The 16,526-nt window shown below is 46.4% G+C and overlaps 1 protein-coding gene across 1 annotated transcript in view; it reads right to left on the reverse strand.

Moving 5' to 3' along the window:
- Nucleotides 1–172: 172 nt before the first annotated feature.
- The window catches only part of LOC128274503 (calcium/calmodulin-dependent protein kinase kinase 1), an 83,343-nt gene continuing 66,989 nt past the window's right edge, over nt 173–16,526 (reverse strand). Inside the window, exons 2-8 of the mRNA XM_053012726.1 lie at nt 9,729–9,813; nt 9,010–9,644; nt 8,063–8,388; nt 5,556–5,729; nt 5,216–5,396; nt 4,228–4,936; nt 173–4,054 (exon numbers count right to left, since the gene is read on the reverse strand). Coding sequence (XP_052868686.1) covers nt 3,862–4,054; nt 4,228–4,936; nt 5,216–5,396; nt 5,556–5,729; nt 8,063–8,388; nt 9,010–9,644; nt 9,729–9,813 — 2,303 coding nt within the window. The 3' untranslated portion in view covers nt 173–3,861. The remainder of the gene's footprint in view (nt 4,055–4,227; nt 4,937–5,215; nt 5,397–5,555; nt 5,730–8,062; nt 8,389–9,009; nt 9,645–9,728; nt 9,814–16,526) is intronic.

Raw genomic sequence — 16,526 nt, forward strand, 5'->3', positions numbered from 1 at the left:
CTCCAAGAAAATTATCCAACCGATCGAAGCAAAACAATTCGATTTGGCAAACATAGATATTAAATTAAGATCAAATGCATAGGGAAGTATATAACGATCATCATACTTACAGTTTGTTATAGGAAACAACAACAACCATCAATGAAGAGACATGTTTGAAAATAGAAGAATGAATGATTTTATTTGCTTCAATCTTATACCCTTGTTAGTTTTTGTAGACTTTAAAATATATACCCTTTCTGGCATAATCGATTGTATAACCTTTCATGGTGCTTAGCTAGAATAGGAGCTCGGTACTGTGTATAATTAAACTTTAAATTGCTCGCCTTGAAGGTTGTCAAATAACTAGCAATCTGCTTGACCGATTCAAAATGAACAACTTTGAACGGTTCTCTGTGCTTTGATGCATAATATGAAATTGTATGCAGAATTTCTCAATCACACCGCGACCGTAGGGTTTACGGTACGACTCCACGTAATTACAAATAGGTTTCTCATATGCTTTTTCGAACTAATAATGGTTGGGCCAACAGATTTCGCGTAGCCCAGGAGCCAAATAAAAGAGTCAAGCATGATTGTCCAGTTGCAACGGAGAGTAAATTCAATTAGTTAAAACTGAAATAAACTTACGCAAAAAAGGCTGCTAATTAAGCTACGGGGTATTGGAATCGATTACGATTGCATTTGCTGTTTGCTAGTTAGTTACTGATTATATTTTGCACGGTACCGGTGAAGGCTATTGCAACAGCGTCTAGTATTTAGAGTAATTACTGGCAAGATGCGAAGAAAGAGAAAAGTCCATACATTATCGTGCAAGTAATTAGAGAGTGCAGATGAGAGAAAAAGTGTGCCTTTAATGTTTAAGTATTCAAGTATTTCCACGCGTGCACCGTTGAAAAGGGATCTTATATATCCATCGAGAATGTTAGGTTAAATTTGCAACGAGCTTCATTTGCTAGGTAGTAGGTTTTGTGTGTTTTTTCGTCTTGTTTTATATTCCATGTGCATTTTGGCATTTTCCAATTCATTGCGCATTGATCTGGATCTTAACGGTTACGCTCAAATGGAGAAATATGAAAAGAGCAATAGTATTATAAAAAAGTTAAGAATATTTTACTTCTCTTTATGTTTACTTCTTTGCTTAACTATCACTATCGTAAGGGTTCCATCGAGAGGAAAGCTTAGCCAGAATTGCGTGGGCCCTTTTCGACCCTCTCCGGGATTTCTTATCACGCAACTAGATTGTTTGGCTGACCGATCCGTGTATCGTCATTGCCGCTTAATATGTAAAGTGTCAGCGTAATTCATAATTGGGCTTTCAGGTTGCAGGATTTTTCTTTCATTCATAACACCCCTCGCCTGTTTCGGGCGTTCTGATACTCTACAGCGCCTTGTTTTCTCAATCCTTCTAGGAATCCACTTCGGTCGGTGCTCAGTGATATGCTTTAGTGGGTCAGATAGCAAAATGTACTTACAAAACCGCAGACTCGTAGTTATTTTGATCAAATGCTTTGCTCTGTGTTTCGCTTTATAATGCTTTTTTTTGTTTAGTTGTGGGAATTACTAAAATGTTCACATTTCATGTGTTTGCATGATTTCTTATCCATTTTTATCGGCATCTCATTAAGATGATTAGCAATACAATTTGGTTTGCAATTCTTCGTACTAAGCCAGACCGTATCGTTCTGTTGGCTACAGTTCTTAAAAAGTTTTGAAATGTAACGGTTTTATCTAACAACGTGTACCCTTTTCCTATCTTCAATGACTCATTTTCCCATCTTTCCTATCTTCAATGACTCTCATTCGCAAGGTACACTGACTCTAGTTTACAATGCAATGTATCAACTATTTAAAGCATTGGACTTGGTTCATATTCTGGTCGTGCCACGGTTTGTGATACTGCATAAATTGCATTCCGTGTTTATGTTTGAATCGTTTCTCCTTCTGTTTGCTTCTTTGCACTAGAAAACATTTGGTTCCAAAAACATAATTTCTCGTTGTATTTAAATCACGGGGCAACACATGCTTATGCTCAACAGGTCATGTTTATAATGCAATACAACAGTTCAAGCTACAACAGTTTAATTCTTAAGCTAGAAGCTCTGATGCAATTTACAAGTGGAATTTTATCAATAAAAAAAAACAGAAGAGCAACTTGAAACTGTGACATATCAAAATCAATGTATTTCAATCGTATTAACACTCCCATACGCCTCTGGCAACATTGGCCAAAAACGAGTACCAAGAGTACAGTGCATTTGCGTAACAAAAGTCTTATTGCTCTCGGCGCGTATCTTGCGCGTTGTTGATGTGCGTTTTCGGATCTCCTAGCAAAAATTTACGGTATGATCTCTAGTCATCTATATTTAACACTAAAACAATATAAAAACCTAACACTAAAACCCGTTTCTTTGGAGGAAACACATCTAATTACACTAAATTTAAAATTGTTATCATAAATTCCAACAGCCCCAGAAGAAATGGGAAACCATTTTGCCTAGCTCTATCATTGGAATTGTACTATGCTGTCAACAGGCACCACTAGCGACAGCAGAGTATGTTAGGTAGCTATCCAAAAAAGTAAAACCCACAAGAATGCAATAGTGGAACGATTAGAATGAGTTAATTTATTTGCTGCATCATTTCGATTAACTTGATCCTTGAAAATTACACTGAACTCCAGTGGAACACGGAATCGTCCTCACGCAAGGTTCAGAACCGTCCAACGACTCCTTATCAAAGGTGTGTGATAGGATGTGACAGAGAGATTTACTGCCCGAGTGGAGGATTTCAGTAAAACCTTCCTTAGCGTAATAAAGCGTATTTTATTCTGAATTACACTCAGTAACCATTTTTTGTTTCGTGGCCTGGAATGTCTCGAATGAATATGTTACAACATTTTACGTGTTACAAAATGTGTCATCATCGATAACGCGCATCAATGGTTAACTAATAGGTCGCCAAACTGTCGATAAAAAACTGTTTTTGCGATGCTGATGGGAAACAACATGTCCTTTTTCTTTTGCGTGCGAAACCCTAACACAAGTTTCCCGTAGCCAGTTGGTCTGCCAGTGTGCGCCAAAGGCGACAAGGTTCGAAGGCCCGTTACTTTCCGGTGGACTTTAACATAATAGTGTGATCCCGGTGATTTGTGCTCGGGAATAACTAGTAGAGAAACAGTAGATCGTAATCTAAGTCGAACCTTAACAGTAATGCTTCTTCACATTCACTACACGCTAGAAGGAAGTTTGCATCAAGGATTATCTATTGCACGTCGTTACAGTAGTTTCTATTCCTGCCTCCGTTCGCATATTGCTTGCAAACGGGAGCCAACACCTTCACCGGCCTGGTTGGGTTTCCAGTATGCGAGTTCATATTTTCAAATTGCTTGAGCATTTCTGATGTGCGCTGTCCTTCCGCTCGATGGTGGATCCCGCGTGTGCTTGAAGTAACTAGAAACGGGCAACTTAAACTAAAGCAACACTTCCGAATCCGGAGTGTTGAGAAGAGACTACAGGAAAGGGTTCATAGGTCGTGGTACAGGTTGCAATAAGTGCATTTAAGAAAGGTAGAAAATGAAAAAGTATTGAAAAAAGCGGAAACACGAAGAAAAAAGTGAAAGACAAAGAATCATGAATCAGAAACAAAGAGAAGAGAGAGCGAGAGAGAAAGAGAACGAGAAAGAGAGAGAGAAAGAGAACGAGAGAGAGAGTAGATATTGGCAGGAGACTAGAGCAGGAAACCAATACGCAGGGAGCGGCTCTAAACTTGCACACACTTCAGTACTTCTAGTTGGGATCCAGAAAATGTAGTACGTCCAGAAATGTAGTACTACGTACGTAAATCTAGATCACCAATGGACTACTGGGGCGAAGCTTTGACTATTTTTACCGTTGTGCTGTCATTGTCAGTGCTGGAGGATGGATTGGAAGTATCCGATATCAACGTAAGGCTGTCCATCGCCGAGGTGATGCTGATGGTCTGTTCAGGGCTACCGAGTGGGCTTGTGACCCCTTCGGTGACCGACGGAAGCAGTGATTCGTTGGATGATTGACTAGGGGAAAACAAACAAATAAGCCATTCAGTATAGTATGTGATATTTTTTTCGGGCCTCAAAACGAAGGGCAAACAGCATATCTCGCACAAGGGGTGCTAAGCGCAGGACGTTCCATCTGGTTCAACGGAAAGCTGTCGCGTCGCACTTGAGCTAATGGGAACCGCACTTACCGCTCGGACGTGTGGTAATCGCCCGGCGCCGAGTTGGAGCGTCCCGAGCGACAGAACCGCTCTAACCGTGAGCCACCGGCCTGGGGCGCCCGTCCCGAGATGCCCTTGGTGAACGGGTTCTGAAACGAGTGCTTCTTCAGCATCGTCTTGATGAGGATCAGAGTGTCCAGCTTGGGGATGCTCTTGACCACGCTGCTCATATCCTCGTCGCTGATCTGTACCAGGCGGCAGTTTTCCTCCTCCGTCGGCAGCCGGACCGTGGCATGTTTCGTCAGCCACGGGTGCTCCTTGATCTGGGGCAGCGTGATGCGCTGCTGCGGGTCCTTGTCCAGCATTCGGCCGATCAGATCGCGCAACGCCTCGCTGATGCCGCTGGTCGCCGGATACTCTAGGGGATCGTTTTTGATCTTCTCGTACACGCCCGGCACGGACATCGCAATGAACGGTACGTTGCCGTGGACCAGCGAGTACAGGGTGGCCCCGAGCGCCCAGATGTCCGCCGCCTTGCCATTGTAGAAGTGCTGCCCGGGCAGCAGCGTCTCCGGGGCGCGGAACGCCGGTGTCCCCGCCGTCGATCCATTGTTCATGGCCGCGTCCTCGCCGAGAAACTCGTTGCAGACGCCCAGGTCGGCCACCTTCACGCTGCCCACGTCCGACAGCAACAGATTGGCCGGCTTCAGGTCGCCGTGGATGATGCGCTGGTAGTGCACTGCAAGACACCGCGAAAGACAGACAGAACGTGGCGCGTCGCGTCGGACGTTTACTCAAACAATCGTACCGAAACCCGATGCTCCCGGGTGCTCCAATTAAGCGCTCCGTAATCGGATCGTGAGTGCTGATTGTTTTCTGAGCGTGATTTAGCTTCACCCGAAGCCGAAAAACCTCGGCACCCTCGGGCGTTCTCTGGTGGTCGAAAATCAATCACACCAGACCCGGGGGCGTGACGGACCGGACACACCGGGTACAAAGCGTACGGATTGGTACTTACGATATTCGACGCCAAGCAGCACGTCCCGAAACACATTCCAGGCACGTTCCTCGCTCATGGGCGTATCGGTCGGGATGCTCAGTACCTCGCCCTGCTGCACCAGCTCGAAAACCAGATAGAAATCGTCCTCCAACGGATCATCCAACACCTCGACCAGCTTCACCACGTTCGGATGGTCCAGCTGCAGCCAGCCAGCGCAAACAATAAGGAAATAAGGAGAGAAAAATTGGAAAACATCACACACCGCCCGGGGGAAATTTGGGAACGGTCAGACGGCACTCTCCAGAGCTGCCGGTGGCCATCGTCCGTCCGGCCGGCCGATCGGTCGGTTCGTGTGTACCTTCTTCAGGACGGCAATCTCCCGGTAGACCCGGTCCAGTGGCGAAGTGCCGCGCTTGGGGCCGCGCCGCATCAGGCCCGCCTTTCGCAGGAGCTTCCGCTTCGAGAGGATTTTCATCGCGTAGTGCGTCGAGTCTTCTTCCGAGTACGCCAGCTTCACCAGCCCGTAGGAACCCTGGAACGGGACGCACAGGGACACCGGCGAAACCGGGGGTGTGGTTAATCGAGTTGTGCAAATCAGTCTCCGCCATTCCAATTTGCTGATGGACCGTAATCGCTTTGCCCGCGGGTGCTCGACCGAGTTCTCCAATCTAGCCATCATTAGCAGCACCGTGCCTTTAAATGCAGTAAAATTATCGGCAACGGTCACAGCGGAAGAGGGGTAGCAGGCATGGGAACCTCCCGAAACGAGTGGCAGAGTTTGCCGTAGATCGTCCCACTGATTGGTCGCACCACTTTTATGTGTACCGGTCGGATCCGTGATAGTATAATCGCTCGACCCATTCTTCATTCACCTAACCGCGACACACGTCACGTGGACGGTTCTGGCGTACATAATTGGCGCAATAAATAATTGACCAGCGTATGATGATGAAGTGGTCTACGTTTAATTTTGAACGTGAGATTTTAACAGAGATTTTTGACAACCAAGCTGTGCGTTCCGGGTATCGTAAATCAATGTCATCGATCGTTAAAAATCGTTCAAATTACGAGTTGATGAATTGAGATATTATGTGCACCTCAACGCCACGTCGTGACCATCACCCAGACACATTTGGAAATTTATTGTACGTTGATGGGTCTTCTTCAACGCGGAACACTGCCGTAGTCGAAAAGCCACGTAGTCTCAACAAGCGATCGCTTGTGAGCATCATCAACAATTTGCTCGCACAAATCATACAGCGATCAGGGATTGGTGCCATGTGTGGACCAATATCCGGAAAATGGGCTCCACAAATAGATGGCAGTATTCTGTCGACGAGGGGATCGACACAATGGTCGAAAAAACAAATGACAACCCCATTGATTGTACATTGTGGTAAATGTGCTGTTGTTTAGCAAAAGTAAGAACAGTTTAGAAGTGTTTAAATTCGTTAAGCTTTCCAATATTTTTCCAGCGGAAGGCCTTAGTAAACATCTTCAGTTGCTGAATGTGGCACTGCATATAACTGCGATCGTACGATTTTGTATAATAAAACATTCTCTTGCTTGCTAAACACGGTGTTGCGGGCCAGTAATTCAAAAATGGACCCTATTACACTGCCAGGTTGTTCAATCAGTTTTGTAAAACTTTTTGTATGAACGTATGTTATGTTTGATTTCAATCTGACAATTCATTCTTTGTTAGCAAGCCATTTAGTATTGACGTGTCATAGTATTTTTTACAACGGAAAAATCAACGTTAAAAACGTAAAAAACAGATACAACAGCCGAAATCTAAGAAAAATACAGGATATCGTATTGGAAAATTGTCGAATCACTGAGAGAGACTTAGTACAAGGCCTAGCCATGTCATTGAGTAGTATACCGAATATTTTGACTGAAGTATTGAGTTTCAGAAAGCTGTTTGCAAAATGGTTGCCGCATTCGTTAAAAAGGGAACAATAACGCATTCGAATGCCTTTGCGAGTTCGAAGACAACATTTAGGGCTTCTTCGAAAGAATAAAGTGGATTTTGTGCGTAGATTCAACAATATGGATGAGACAAGGGGTTATCACCATGATCCTGAATCAAAATAAAAAGCCAAAGAGTAGTGTGAACCTGGTTTTTCGGCCCCGAAACGAGTCCGTGTCCAGAAATCGCCCAAAAAGGTGTTAGCATCAGTTTTTTTCGATGCAAATGAAATTTTGTTTGTGTATTATGTGGAAACTAATAAAACAATAAACTCCGAGTATTATTGTAACCTTTTAGAACAACTGAAAGAGAAAATTCGTGAAAAAAGACGCGGTTTGTAGAAAAAAAATCTTTTTTCATCAGGACATCAATTAAAGGTCGAATTGTTGAAGAAGTTGGAGCGTATTTACCAAATTTGACCCCTAGCGACTTTCATCTGTTTCCAGATCTACAGAAATGTATGCGTAGAAAGCGTTTTTCATCAAATGATGAGGTCATAATAGCTATGGAAACGTATTTTGGAGTTGAAGGGCAAACAATAGGGGGTTTCTCACTTCGGGGGTTGAAATGTTCTTCGAAGATGTAATTTATAAACTGTTTGATTTATAATTGATTGAACATCCCAGTACATCAAGAAAGTCATCTTCTACAACCTCAAAAATACAAAAAAAATAAAAACACTCGACACATCGATCGACATATCGACTAAACGCTTTGTCGAATGTTTCCTAAACTTCAGTCGAGCGATTTCAGTTGAAAACTGAGACGGACACAAAACGATGGGCGTATGATGTTCGCGAGCTGTCCGCACTCTGTCCGCCATCCAGGTTCCATCCATCTGATCAGATCCGATCGGGTTAGATCCGCCCTCCCGTCCGTCCCTGCTCACTCACCTGTCCGATCTGATCGAGCAGCTTATACTGGTTCAGCTGCAGAAAGCTTCCTGACTGTTCGATCGACACGCGGCGCGACTCCCGCAGCGGCGTCCTCCGGCGGCCGCTACGTGGACTTCCGTACGGGCTGTTGTACGGGCTGTACGGCACGTTCGGGTAGATCGGGCGCGTCGTCTGGTCGAGCGTCTGCAGCTTGGGCAGCACGCGTCCCTTCAGCCCACCGACCCCGCCGCCGCCGCGGCCCCCACCTCCGCCGTCGATGCAGGCCATGCCGATCTCGAGCTGCGACTCGGACCGGTTCGACGCCTCCAACATGTCGTCGTTATCTGCCAGATCGAGGGATTGAGTTTTGGGAAGTATTTTAATGTGCTGCGCCAGGAAGCGGGCGCTGTGCGGCCGACAGGATGACGACGAGGAGGATGACGAGGGTGATGGTCCGACGCCACCCACCACCGGCGGCGCCGTCGCCACCGACGGAGCCGCGTGGTAGGTGTGGTAGTGCTGCTGATAGCTATGAAGTGGTGGCTTACTACACCGCCCCGTCACCGTGTTAGTAGCGATGGTGGTGGTGGTGGTGTTACTGGAGGTCACGATCTGGTGGTGTTGATGGGTGGCGGAACATGGGACGTTAGTGGTGGCGTTCGGCCCGTCGCCGGGATCGTCGCCGGGCTCGCTAATGGACACGGAGGGTAGAGCTACGGTTCGGTCCGACGTATCACAGGGTGCGGTTAGTACGGGAACACCGACGGTCACCGACATGGGGACGAGGTCATGCGCGTGGTCGGGGTTAGTAGTAGTAGTGCGGAAGGGATCGTCGCCATCGGAACATTCCCTGGCGTTCTCTGAGTGGGTCCTAGGGCCAGCGGACGTTGCGGCCGCCACCGCCGCGGTCAGCGCCACGGCCGCCACGGCGGCGGCGGCGGCGGTTGCGGAGTGGAAATGTGTACCTTGACCGTGCCGGCCGGCCTCGGCCGGAGACTCGGTGCGGATGATCACCGGTTGCGGCACGCTGGTCGACACCCGAACCACGTCGGCGAGCCCGCGCGCCAGCCCACTGACGGCGGCCGGTTTCCGGTGACCGTCGTCGTCGTTGCCGCCGTCGCCGGAAACTATCACGGAACCACTGGTACCCATCTTCCGGCAGCTAAGGCTGTGGCGGCCGTCGAATTGATTACCGTCGGCGCTATCTAACGTTGGGGTCGGCTGGAGCCGTACGCTCTCGCGGTCCGCGGACTCGTCGCCGCTTGCGCTGTGGTGGTGGTGGTGTGGGGTCGAGGATGGGCGGGCAAAATTGAGGCATTTCATGCTAGCACTGTTGTTATTGCTGCTGCTGCTGCTGCTGCTGCTATTGCTGGGGTTGTCGCCGGCATGGCTGTACTCCGGTACGTCACCGGGACTTTCGGCCAGGAACTTCCGCACGGTCGGTGAAGACGGTACGGATGGCGATCCGGCACCGACTGCTGCTGCTGCTCCGTCCTCCGAGGTTAATGGCTCGATGGTCGTCGCTTCTGACTGTACCGTTGGAGACATTTCGCTTTCGCTGAGCTCGGTGCTACTGGCCATAGCAGTTGGCTCGGCCGGCCTGTCACGGAGGTGGGGGCGAGAAAAAAAAGCAGGTGAAACGGGAGGTCATAAGCCGCGCGGGAACCGGCCCGGTACCACTTACCCAAACGTGGATACGGTTGCGCTCTGCGGTGAACATGGACAGCGCCCAATCGTCTGATCATTCCAATGGCAGGACCGTAGTGTTTCTGGAATTGTGCGACAGACAGCGGACAAGGATCAGCCGATGCTCGAATTATAAGAGGGGAGGGAGGGGAGGGATATGACCCTCTTTCTGGTATGGAAACGATTCACGCCGGGCACCGTGAGCTATTATTAGTTTGATCAAATTTATCCCCCAAATAACCGTTCGTAGCGATGGATTTTTGCCCGATGCCCTCCAAAGCCTCCGAGGACATCTAGGGCTGCAGTGTAGCATCTGACGTAGCTACTCCGCGGCCGCGGGGTTTCCGCCCAGGACGCAACACAACTCCGGGCTAATTGATTTATCAAAATCAAATTTGTATTTCTCATTTGCACCAACTGCGCGTGTCGCTCGCTGAGCAATATCCTCCGAGACGCATTTGTTCCACGGGAAAACCGTTCACCGATTTAAAGCTGTTAGCCTGCGTTAGCGGAACACACGGGGCGGAAAAGTCCTGAGCCTACCACAGAAAGGGCGCAAGCCTAGTTGCATTCATTGCTTTTTCAGTTAGTATAAAAGCTTCAAAAGAGAGCTGATTAAATGATATTCTCATTCTTTAATGATATTCTCAACTCATAAGTTTCTGGGTTGCTTAGAGCTAAGAGTGACACTACTTTTGTTATTTTCAGAACCATGCATTAAAAACGATTTCGTGTTATTAGTGTCAATGTTAATGCTAATATTAATGTTAAAGAACATGGTGATTTTATGAGAAAGCTCTGTTCAAAGTGGAGGCCGCGTTTGCTCACTGTTAGCTGAAAAGTTATGGCCACGATACTTTGGGATGTGCGTGGTGTAATATTTTATTTTATTTATTAATCTTGAGTATCTTGAGAAGGAAAATGCCATGCCAAAAAAATGCCATGTCAACAATGAATATTATATAGCATTATTGAAGCCAAAATTGCAAAGAAACACCTCGTCACAAATCAATCAAGACAAAGGCAAAACTACATGAATGGAACTTTGAATTCCTGCCGTATTCGCCAGAGGGACTACTGGCTGCTCACAGACCTCAAAAAACGGTTCACTGGTGAGAAATTTCGCTCGAATAAAGATGTTATCACTGAAACTGAGGCCTATTTTGAGGCAAAAGATTGAAATGTTAGAGCGCCGCTGGAATGATTGTGTCTCTCTTGAAGGGGATTGCGTTGATGAATAAAACCAATTTTGCCAACAAAAAAAGCCGTTTTTTGTCTTAGACTCGAGACTTTTCAGCACATGTGCTATCACGCGGATTACGAAGCCAGACGGCGAAGGACGTCGCGGTGGCGAAACGCAACCGAGCGAAATGTTCCACGAACCGGCAGACTGCGAGTTCGCGACGTTTGTTGTTCTCAACAAATATCCGAGACGGCCCCGGGGGGGATCCCAAAATGGCATTTGGCGCGTCTAGATGAACGCCAATAATTGAATTCGACGTCCCACGATTGGCTAGAGTGGCGCGAAAAGCCTCACCGTGAAGGCCGCGCGTTCGTTGCGAAACAGAAATGAGGTAATTTAAATTTTTGGAAAACTTTCATTTCATGCCGCTCGTTGCTTATGTCTTCCTTTCGAGCTTTCGAGACATGCAACTCCTTAGAATAAGGAGGACGAAGCGTTTCCTTCCTGGTTCCGGTGGGCGCTGATCCGACTGTTCGCTGCTGTGGATTCATTGGCCTTCACAGGATTAGCCCCACGCCGTGGAGAATCTACGTAGGAGAAAGTTTCACTCGTCGTCTAATTGGCTACTCTTTCAATTGCAGTTAGGCTTGAAGGGCTGCGTCCTTCAGGTTGGCACCCATAGAGAAATTGAGGTTACCGCACTGGGCCGAAAGTATTGCCCGGAGCAGTGAAACGGTGGGACATCTTCACCCACAATTTCCTACGAGCACCGAGCAGCAGTCCAACAGCCCCACCCGATCTTGGGCACACATCATCTCGGCTCGGCTCGGCGAGATGAAAGGCTTCTTCGCACAGTGAACCACTTAAAGACCTGCCCCGGTACGTGCCGGTTTATGTCGGCGTCGGTGGTGTTCCGTGGAAAAGGATAAATAATAACCGGAGTTCAAAGTGACACGTGTGAAACGGAGCTTGTTAAGTAAATAAAGAAACATCGGCAGGCATCAATCTAGGCGAACGAAGAAACAATACCGAGAATTAGTGCTTTCCTCCTTCAATGTGAGCCGTGCGGAACAACACACGTACGCGCGTACAAAGCCATTTTTAATAACACCAACGTGTGTGCACTTTGAATACCGATTGCTCACTGGCTGTTCTTCGAAAAGGGCAAAATATATATTTGCTAGCCACAGGAAAAGAACTAACCAGGGTAACTGTGGCTGATTGGAAATAGCCCAGTCCCTAAGGTACGCTTTAGAAAGAAAGATCAGCTAGGCCCTCGTTCAGAGGCCAACTACAACATGATCCATCATATTAGTGTACACAACTCGATGAGCACATAGATCAATAGACCCTTCGGTAGAATGGATCTACTTTGGTTTCGACCCCTGGTCGGATGCACTCACTGCGTGGTCCATTACTACAAACCACTCTGCTTTTCAATTGCGCCGTACGGCGTGACACTGCTGCTTGTGATAACCCTGCGTTTGATCATACTTCTTTCGAGCCCATCCTTGGAGGTAATTAAAGGAGTTGAAATCAATATGCCCGGAGCAAGGGTCTTCAAAGGTTCGCTATGGCTAAAATGTTGAAGGCCGCAAAGGGTTGGAAGGTTGCTTTCTTTGTTCATCCCGTGTGGAAATAATGCAACCGTATTTAGTAAGCCTACCGCGTGAAGCCTTCATCAAAAATGTAAAATTTAATTTGCTTGCAGGCATCCACTTTTCTGCCACATTTCCTCTCTTTCTATCTCTCTCTTTCTCTGCCTTTCGAACACACAGAAATGCTGATGAACAACTCGGAAAATGGTTCTATTTTAGGCACACTTTTCTTCCCATTGTCGAACGGAAAAAAATGTGACGCGGCATGAAGCCGAGCTCCGAAAGCCTTGGGGTTGCGAGGCTCTCCCTGGGGCCTACTGTCATTTTACTGGGCAGGTTTCGTTCGGTTGAAATATTAAACAAAAACGAGAAATCGCAGCCAAAATCTAACGTAGAAACAGTAACGTCAGGGCGTGTCAAGTACGTGTCAAATAGCAGGCGCTGCAATGAGAATAATGAGAAGCGAGCGAAAGTATTGACTAAACCAAACGGACGACACATCAAGAAAAATGATCTCGCATTTCATCGGTAACTGCGATTGACTGTTGAATATCAAAATGAATAAAAAAAACCATTGTGGTGTATTGATACCGTTTACTGTGAATGTTGATGTTAATATTAACAATTATTGGCAGTCAGAAGATTATTACTTAGAACAGAAGTTGGTTCACCGTAACTTGAAAAGAAGTGTTTGGTACAGTAGCTTTTTAAAACATTTTTGGCATTTCTAAAGAATACTACACCAGCGATTGTAAGAGTTTTCATGCGACAATAGCTGTGTAGCGGAGGAAGAACTAGGATAATTCCCAATAATAAATAAACCCGTTCAACGCAATATATAATTTTGGGATTGGACACGCCAAAACTGTCTCGAAAAGTAAAGAATAAATAATTTATTTCATGTTGAAATTCTACCAAACGTCTATCTGAATGCCTTTGAGATACTTGTATTGTACTAGCGAAGCAAATTCAGGTCCAATAAAGATTAACGTGGTTGTACTATTAACGTGGTGGTACTACTAAGTTGTATAAATTAGTTAACAATATACGAAAATCTCATAGCAAAGAAGCACCGGAAATAATTCGACAATTTCTACTTTTAGATTCTACGGAAGTGTCTGAGTTCTAATAAAAATTGTTATTCCTATCAAATTTCAACAATAAATGTTGTCATACATGGATTAGATCGGTGAAAGTGTTTCAAAACGTGAAAACGAAAATGGCTGCCATACAAATTCGGTGTACAACGTTCAATTAAGATCAACCATGGATTTTTTTTCACTGAAACCTGTTCGTGTTAAACGCAAAAGCCAAACCGACACAATAGTTCACTCCAGTTACAGAACAATATTTTCCACTTTAATGTCCATCGATCGCGGTGTGGGCGTGTGCCGTATCGACTGTTGGGCTTTTCGATAATTGCACCGTTGCGTGGTCAATATAGGACAATATACATAAAGTGCTTCCGCGCTTGAATTGTGAACCTTTGGACAAAACATTCCTCCCACGGTATGGACTTCTGATACGCACAGCATAGGCACATTGCTCGAAGCTGCTGCATATTCATTACAAATTGACGGCTCTGCTATAAATAACAGCGATAAAGCAAAATCACGGATGCACCACTTCAGGTGCAACCTCGTCGAATAATTAGACTTTTACCACCTACAATGGCCGGCATGGAACTGGATGATGTATGGATGGATGATGAATATCTGCTGCCGGCGTAAAATTGATAGGTCAAGTGCTGCACACAAACGCGGTGTCAGGTTAATATTACACCACGGGGCTCCATGACAGAGGTTCCGTGGGGCGCTTTACCATCGTTCATCGAACGTAGCCTTCCACTCGAAGTCCGGCAAGTACGCCAGAATGGGTTGACATTTGGAGAAGCATATATCAATGGAATCCACTCTATCATGTTCTGGGCACGGATTGTTGGGCCCGATATCAAGGTGAATTGTACATGAATCACAAGGTAAAACAAAACATTATACAGACTACCGCGAATCGTATTTAGAAATGGAGTTCAGTATAGGTTTGAACATTTTTGAATGCTTGTAAACTACCTCCAATTTTGAAATGTAACGTCAATTGTGGATCACAGTTCGGTTGCTTACATGAGCTTCCAGGAGGCGTTATTTGTTTCAACGTCCGTGTTATGAAGCGACCATGGATGGACTCTTTGTCATCGGATCGCATCGGAAGCTCGTCAATGGTGTCACGCACACTCTTCGGTATCAAACGCTTCCTACTACGGTAGATCTACTAGCAGAGGGGCACTTGACCTTAGTCCGGAAAGTTATCGTGTTCACAACCGACCTCTGCCGGGAGATCAGATGCTGCGAAACGAGCTTTGTGTTCCGGTAAAATCGGAAGCCAAACGTTGGTTGCGGAATGCAAATAAAGTTTGAGACCGAAAGATGTGCTTCACAGCTTCGGGGCCGTATTGCTTCGAAAGACTACCTTCAAAAACACTGCAGGGTAATTCTCACACAGTGGAACTACCCGTAAAGTGCAGTATTTGAAATGTAGGACGAGGTTGCCTAGCGTGCGGTGCCATCCTGGCGCACGGCATCGACGTAGACTGGGACATTTGCCAGCATAACCGAACCTGCCAAACCCTGGACAACTGGCTCAGTGTCGCCAACTAGAAAAGCTTCACCCTAATGGTCGGCAGCAACATGATGTTTCTATTAAAATTTAACAGTCACTTCAGGTTCGTTCAGGCACAGATTGAAAGAAAAACTTTGGTCCCTTTGTCAGTCAAACTAACATAGGCCCTTTAGGACCTCTTCTTCTTTTGGCGCTACAACCGCTGAGCAGTCTTGGCCTGGCACCAGAGACAATGTTAATCTCTGATGCTCTTCTGTAACATTTTTTAATTTTTACGGACGGGATTGTTAGCCCCGCGCCAACCCCCCTGTCACGCCGGTATCGGGAATCGAAACCATGGCCGGTTGAGTTACAACCGATCCCGGGATTCGAACCACGGCCAGCTGCGCTGACAGCGAAGAGCGTTACCGACTGCTCTATCAGCGGGGGTAAGCCTCTAGGACCTCAGCTTCACTTAAAATAGGTTTACAAATACAAACGTCTGACATGTCATCTAAAAAATCATCAAATACCGTAACCGTAGCAGCAGTCGTTCGAAAAATGTCGACAGATAGTGAACAAGTTGTACGATGTCCACCGTATAGTGGGGTTGACCCACCTACCCCACGCTATAGCCCCTTTTGATGCAGCGTTTTTCCGTCCCGATTGCTTATCGGATGGAAGTCACCTCCTGCCGTGCCACTGAAGTATTCCGTTTATTTTCTTTTTAAGCTCAATCTTCAACCATTCCGTTGGCCATTCACGACGGTATTATCTTTAGCGTGGCACAGCTTCTGGAAGGCGAAACTTTGAGTCGACGATGAGTCGAGCGCTGCGGCATGACGACCACCAGCCGAGGTGACCTTCTATTTTTCGCAGTTTTCCGCCCACCGTGTGACCGTGGGTTTTCAATTTCCGCGCTCCGAAACGCGCAGCTGGGGGTGTCGAGCGCTTCAGGAAGATCCATTGCCCAGATCCACCGCTCCACGGGATGGGGAAGTTTTATTGTACCGATGTGAGTACAAACTGCCCACAATGATGTCGTTTGATAAAGTTCCGACGAGACTGTCAGCATAATAATTTTATTACTTGCCTGACCCTTGTCAAGCTCGTTTCCGTCGAGCACATAATGAGCGCGAGCTTGTCAAGGGTGAGAGAAAACAAAGCCGAAAATAACAACAACGAATCATGGCAGTTGTCGCACAAATTTTCAATCCTAATTGAAACAATGAACAACTCAAAAGACGCTCCCTTATTTAGCATCTAGTTGTAAGTTATGTTAAATTATCAATTGTCAATTAGGCTGCCCGTTGATTTTTTTTAAATAAATAAATCTGCTGTTTCCGCTGCCGAATACCCGTCCGTAGATTGTTAGTTTTCCTGGAATAAATTCTGCAATTTGGATAACGTCTGCCCGAAA

The sequence above is a fragment of the Anopheles cruzii genome, chromosome 3, assembly GCF_943734635.1.
Source record: "Anopheles cruzii chromosome 3, idAnoCruzAS_RS32_06, whole genome shotgun sequence".
Taxonomy (NCBI): domain Eukaryota; kingdom Metazoa; phylum Arthropoda; class Insecta; order Diptera; family Culicidae; genus Anopheles; species Anopheles cruzii.